Source organism: Calidris pugnax, unplaced genomic scaffold (assembly GCF_001431845.1).
Source record: "Calidris pugnax isolate Ruff unplaced genomic scaffold, ASM143184v1 scaffold694, whole genome shotgun sequence".
Taxonomy (NCBI): Eukaryota; Metazoa; Chordata; class Aves; order Charadriiformes; family Scolopacidae; genus Calidris; species Calidris pugnax.
This window is the reverse complement of record NW_015091411.1, coordinates 40,151-46,868: the sequence shown is the minus strand read 5'-3', so window position 1 is coordinate 46,868 and position 6,718 is coordinate 40,151. Positions and strand designations below refer to the sequence as shown.

General features: G+C 54.8%; 1 protein-coding gene across 1 annotated transcript; it reads right to left on the bottom strand.

Moving 5' to 3' along the window:
• Positions 1-243: 243 nt before the first annotated feature.
• On the bottom strand, positions 244-5,517 carry LOC106899614 (dentin matrix acidic phosphoprotein 1-like). The gene is made up of 5 exons (XM_014961496.1): positions 4,013-5,517; positions 3,162-3,235; positions 3,014-3,061; positions 2,275-2,529; positions 244-2,135 (listed from the first exon to the last, which is right to left on the bottom strand). Exons 1-5 carry the CDS (start codon positions 4,020-4,022, stop codon positions 834-836), a joined length of 1,689 nt encoding a protein of 562 aa, XP_014816982.1. The 5' UTR covers positions 4,023-5,517; the 3' UTR covers positions 244-833.
• Between the last annotated feature and the right edge of the window lie 1,201 nt (positions 5,518-6,718).

Here is a 6,718-nt window from a genome sequence, read left to right as displayed (position 1 = left end):
GCCAGCTTTTTCACCCCACATTTAGGTCACCTAGGGGCAGAGGTGGCCCTTGGGGTGCCTGGAAATAGGGGGGTAGGAACACCCCTCAGCCTCTGCTTTCCCTCTCACCACGCTGCAGCTCCCCATGCAAACAGCCTGCTCTTTGCTCCCCCACTGCTCTGGTCCAACCCCAAACCACAGCACCCAACTGCCCCGGGAAAGAAAAACCCACTGTGGAGTTTGATGGTTTTAATGGTAATTAAAGAAATCAACAGGGTACATTTCAGCTTTGAAATATAAGTGCAAAAAGGATACAACATAATGCTTTCTGTACATTTCTTACAAAATATTACATACATCCCATATGAAGTGGTACTTCACGCACCGCTGAGCCCACGCACAGCGTGTGCACACCAGCTGTAGCTTTTCCTCCTTATGTGCAGGATGTGGAGCTAACGGAAAGCTCCCATTGGAGTCTGGGCAGACAATTTTGGGGCAGTGGTAGGTAAATACAAGGGATGAACACAGGGACCTTTCTGCCCACCATGCCCAGGCGCAGCTCCCAGAGTGCCGAGCCAACACAGTGCCCTTGAGGCCAGTGGGCAGCATCACCCTGCTGGCTCCTGCAGCTCTCAGCTGCTCTCTGCTTTGGTATGGGAAGTGCCTTTTCTCTCTGGGGTTTGGCGTTTTTCCCTGTGTCTGCCATCATGCCCTGTGTAGTGTGCCTTGGCGTACCTGCCTCCATTTTATCCACAGCACCTTCTCAGGAAGAAGTCAACCAGGCTACATAGCAAATAAATTAAACCCCTCCTCCCTCCATGCCCCCCAGCACCGACAAGGCTGTGGGGCATGCATCAGTACCCATCCTGACAATCGTTGTCATCGTAGTCAGCAGCAGGCTTGTTGCGGTAGGCGCCCGGATGCCGTTTGCGGCTCTCTCTCTCCAGGCTCTGCAGCGAACTGTTGTCCCCACGGCTGCTGGACTCATGGGTGGCATCCTCCTGGGATTGGCTCTCCTCATCATCGTTGTCTTCCGGGGACTCGCTGTTGTTGCTCTCTGTGGACCTGCTGTCCTCATCTACACTGTCCTCTTGGCTGCCACCATCCTCTGGGGATGCGCTCTGGCTCTCGGCTGATGTGCTTGGCACATCCCCATCAGGGTTGGAGTCATTCTCATCCTCCTTTGACTCCTCCACAGTGTCCTCTGTGGACTGGCTCTGGTCATCATCATCTTCCCTGGACTTGCTCTGGTCGCCCTCGTCTTCACCAGACTCACTGTCAGGCACAGATGGAGCACTCCTGTCCTCAGGAGACTCCTGGTCCTCCTGCCCTTCCCGAGACCAGGTGCCGCTGCGCTCACTCGATGTGCTCACCACCTCATGGGACCTATCTTCTGGGGATTCCCCCAGCTCTTCATCTGACTGGTCAACAGTGCCCTCCCTGGACTCACTGCCCTCTCCCTCCCTGGAGGGGCTGTCCTCACCATCCCCATCCTCCCTAGAGCGGCTGGCACTGTTTTCCTCTGACTTGCTGGCGATAGGCTCTTCCGACTGACTGTCATCCTCTGTGGATGGGCTGTCTTCTCCTGAGTCAGCGTCCTCCACCTCCGGGGACCTGCTGTCACCCTCTTCCCAGTGGTGGGAGCCAGCCCCCCAGCTATTCTCTCGGCTGCTCGCTGGGGCACGAGGGCCAGCACGGCGCCCCTTGTAGCTGCTGCCTGGGCTGTCAAAGACAGAGGGATCATCGCCCTGCATGGCTTCATCCTCAAAGTTGTAGCTCTCCTCCTCCTCTTGGCTGCTGCTGCTACCCCCTCCCCACCTGTAGGTCTGCTCATACCGGCTGCCAAGGTAGTTCCTGTACTGGCGGTGGTCTGCCCCGATGCTCTCACTGCTGCTACTGCTGCTGCTGTCGCCATGCCCTCCACCAGCCCTGGCATCTCCACGGCCGACATCATGGCTGCGTTCACCTGCCCCATCAGCACCAGCCACGTAAGTAGGACCTTCACCTCCCTCTTCTTCCCCGTGCTGGTTGAAGGTGTCGTCCCCACTGTCGTCCTCCTCGTCCAGGAGCCCGCCAGCATGGGAGGGAAGTCCATTGATTCCAGTGCCAAGGTTCTCTCTGTTGTCACCATCATGAGCATCATGTGCATCTTCCTCCTATGGAGGTGACAAATGGAGACAAATGCAATGGCAGGTTCACAGGTGCTATCAGGCCAAGCGCTACCCCGACTGACACCAGATCTGGGGCTAAGTGCACTTCCCTGGCAAAGTAAAACACTCCTCTCCACTTACTCACCAGGAAACCAAGGCTGTTCCCATCCTGGGTACTCTTGTCCTTGTGGTCCACCCAGTTCAGGTGCTGAGCTTCCCCAACTCTTCCTCCCTTGTCTTGGCCACCGTGCTCACTCAGCTCCTTGCCCACGGCGTTCCGACCCACTGGGTCCCTGGCAAGGGCATTTTCCCCCCTCTCCACACTGGCAGGATGAAGTCTGCCATCTCCACCACCCAGGAGGTTGCCCAGCTTGCTGATGTAATCTTCATTTTCTGTGTCCTGGAGGCAAAACATGACACAGTGCCTTGGTTTATTAAACAGCACTGCAAGTTCACGGCTACTGCTGCAGGGTGATATATTGCTCCTAAGCCATGCAAATGCTCAAGTCTTTTTAATTGCTCACACCTCGGCCCTTCAGTCAATTCTGCTGATGCAAAATAAAAAGAAGTAGCCATCAACAAAAAGGCAACCCAGAAAAGCCCAAACTGTGATGGTTCAGAGTACAGAAATTGCTTTTTAAGGACCAACACAGCAGAATGCATCAGGTGAATTGGGAACGTGCACAGGAAGGCAAGGCAAAATGAGATCAAACCAATACAGCTTGAAAGCCTGAGTAGACAGGCAAAGCTCAAAGACCCGCAGAAGTGGCAGCTCTTTCCTCAGGTGCCTGGTCCAAGGATGCCTGCCCAGGGGTGGGTCCCCATCCCAGACTTCCTTCCATGGGCGGCTGCCACCTGCGGGTCTGGGGCACCCCCCAGCTTACCTCCTGCTGGGCACTGTGGTGGGGGTGGGCGGACTCGTGGCCGGGCACCTAAACACATCCAGGAGACATCTGATCAGTGATCGGTGCGCCTTGGCTGGGCGAAACTGCTGGGGTTTGGGGTTTGAGTACCTGTTCAGTGGGTACTTACGGGATAAGCGCAGGCGACAGCCCAGAGGAGCAGCACCAGGAACGCAGCCCTCATGTCAGTTGTGGTCCCTGTGGCTGCAACAAGGAACAAAGTATTTGCATGTGCCCCTGTCTATAACTTGGTCCCACAAAGTCCTCCCAACTGATACAGCCTTGCCATCCCAGTACGTGTTGCTCAGCCTAGCATGTCATCAAACAAGCCAAGGACTTGTGACCCCTCCCGGCACCTTCTGTGCAGGAACCTCACTTTAGTTTGGGATTTGAAATCCCTGACCATGTTCTTGCAGATTTTTTGTCTAAGCATCATTAAAGAGTGGGAAAGCTCCTCCAAATTCCCTGTTTCCATGGTAATGTCACCCACCACCCAGCCAAGCTCAGTGGCCATGATGGCAGCCAACACCACAGATGGGCAGCACCATGAGACCATGGGCTGCAAAGCTGCACATCCCACCTGGTGTGGTCCCCACCCCATAAAACCTCCTGCCCAAAGGAGAGCACCCTGGTAAGATAACCCTGCAGAGAGTCAGATCCCCAGCGGGTTGGTCTGGAATCCCAGCAGCGCTGCTGCCTGCACAGGCAGGTGAAGCAGCGGGGGGCTTTCTTCCAGCTTTGCTCTCATTTTCCAAGCCCCTTAAGCAGCCCAGCACTGCATCCCCACAGGGCATGCTGACTGCACATCACCCTGCACCCAAAACATGCTGGAGCAAAGAGCCATGGTCCTGATTTCTTCCCTTACGAAGCAACACCTACATCCCAGCTTACACGTGTCTCCTGCTTTCTACCCCCATCCCAGATGTTGCCATTTTCACTCCAGGCAATGCCAAAGCAACCCAAAGAAACTAAGACCTTTACCTTGAGGCATGGTGCAAGCTGGTGTCTCCTCTGGTGGTCAGTATGGGGCAAGCTGGCTGCCTGTGCTGAGATGCCCCGGGCTGTGTGCCCTGGCGTGGTGGCACGGGCATTTAACTGCTGGCCGGTGCCGGCCCCGGGCAGGGGGCAGCCAATGGCACCGGCGGGCAGCGCTGCCGTGCGCGGAGGTGTCACCGGGAACTGGCCTCCCACGCTTCCTCTGGCCTCCACTGGGACGCCGGCCCTAAAAAAGCTCCTTGTGGTTGCAGGATGACGAGATGGGCTGTCGGTTAATGACTGACTGTGCTGGCCCCGTGTTTTGACTGCTAAATTTATTCCATTCACACACTTCCCGCCGTGACACACACAAACAACTACGGAATCGCCCACGCCAAGCGCCAGGCCCCATCCCAGGGATGGCATACTCCTATGGGGTGCACTTGGGAGCGGCGTTTGCCCCGTGCCATGGACCAGTGTGCTGAAACCCACACGGGACCGTTCCCCTGCCAGGACTCAGCCTTTCCCTCCGCCTCAGGGCAGGAGCACAAAACACCTTGCTAGAAGGAGAGGACATGGCTATTTTCATACCCCCACACACACTTACAGAAGGGAGGAAGGAAACATTAAATGGAGGTGCGCAGGGATGATCCCAGCCCCAGCACTTCTTCCAGCTGCTGGCCGGGGGATGAAAACTCCGGAAAACACGGACAAGAACACGTGCAGATGGGCATGTACATGCAATCATATATGTGAGTACATACACATGCACCACATATACCCCAGTGTTTCTTGGTGCAGAATGGATTATTTACTCCAAACAATGCAATAAGCCAGCAGCACAGGTCACCCCTACTTGCTCTCAGGTAACACGAGAGGCAGTTTGCAAACCTCCACATGTGCACACACACATGCCCTGAAATAGTCCAACCGCACTGCTCTGCCCGCACGGGTTAGGACAGGACCAGCACACCCCAGTCTGGGGCAGAACATTGAAAAGCCTGGCTTTTCCCTCTGTCCCAGCCTGGGTGGAAGCAAGGTAGCTTCCTTGCCTGTATTTGGACATTACTAAATCCTCCGTGCCAGCAACACCCCTGCTTGCTAATAAAAACACACCACAGTACAAATAGGTTACTTTGAAGTAGGCTGTGCATCTCTGCTCTGCAAGCTGGGCTCTCCCCACAGCCAAGCTGCAGATGATGTGCATGGCCATCATCTGTGAGGGTGTCAGGAGGAGGGTGCCTACGGGTGTTTCATTGCGGGGGGAGAGCATAAATGATGCTCTGTGAGGAGTGTTTGCATGTCCTCTCCGAGAGGAAGGAAGTGTTTCCGCTGCTCTAGGTAGAAGAAAGAGGCTTTCAGACAGCAGAGTCCCATTCTGGGGAGCCTCCATGGCAGAGGAAGCCTGTGAAACATGGTTCACCTTTAGCAGCAAACAGCTCCCAGTCTGCCCTGCTGTACAGCCCTGGCAAAGCAGTCGCCTGCAATGGACCCTTGGTACAGGAACTCAAATTCCAGAGGTGGGGGCACCAGCCCAGGGGATATGGCAAGGGCTGCAGGTTTGCAGGCGTTCGAGGAGACACTAGCACTGCAAAATAAGTGACTTAAGGAAACTTCGAGCTGGGTCAGGATTGAGCCAGGGCTCTGTAAACTGCAGATTATCTGAATTTGTCTGGGATGTATTATCCACAGACAACACCATCCACAAAGCACGCCCCGGTGCTGTGACCCCCACCGTGGCCCAACAGAGTGTCTTGTGAAACCAGACATGTCAGTCTGCTGTTGTGGGTGCCTGCTGAATTGCATCTTCCAAAATCTCCTGCCTTTTACCCCCACCATTACGGGCCAGCAGACCTGTATGTCTGCCCTGGGAGGGCTGTGCATGGGCCATGCAGGCGCTGAGTGCGGCGAGCATCTTTTCTCTCCTTTCTCCTGTGCTCCATGCAGAGAGGCCCTGGTGCCGCCCCAGCCCTGCTGCTCTCCCCACAGCCCCTTGGGCTTGAAATGGGCACCATCAAGCTGCTCACCCTCACACACATCCTCCCCTTTAGCAGATCTTTTCCCTCTTCTTTCCTACCCAACCCCTGCCACAGATACTGTGGGACGTATTTTCTTCTTGACCTGCGACAAAATTATACCCCTGTCCCCAGCCAGATATGAGTTCACGTTGCCAGCCTTTTTTAGGCACCTCCAACAATTATCATGTTTTGTTGTTTTGCTTTTTTTTACATCAAACCTGCATTTAACTCAGCCCCCAAAGACCTGGTGCTGCCTCGTGTCCAAGCCCTGCTTTGCGAGAAGGGGATAAACACCAAACTGCATACTCGGCTTTTGTCTAACGCAGGTCACTCGCTGCCCCACCAACCACCTGCCGTGAGGTCACCTCCTTCCACTACAGTGGCCCTGAAACACCTGTGGCACCAATGCACTCAACAGTGCTCGCTGCTAGCACCCTGACCTGACCCCAAGTCCCTGCAATCTCCAATAGCCGAGGGTCAAAATACCAAGATCTGCCCCCTAAATCCCTTCCAGAGAGCATCCCACAGTATCAGCCAGAGTGCTCATGCAGTTCTGCCTTTGTTTTGCAAGGAAAAGTAACCCCAGCCCACACACTCTAACTTTGCTATAAGCCTTTAAAAGAACCCCTAAAAATAAAAATAAAAATCCAATAATATTTTTTATTATTGTTATTACACCAGAGGTGAGAAATAC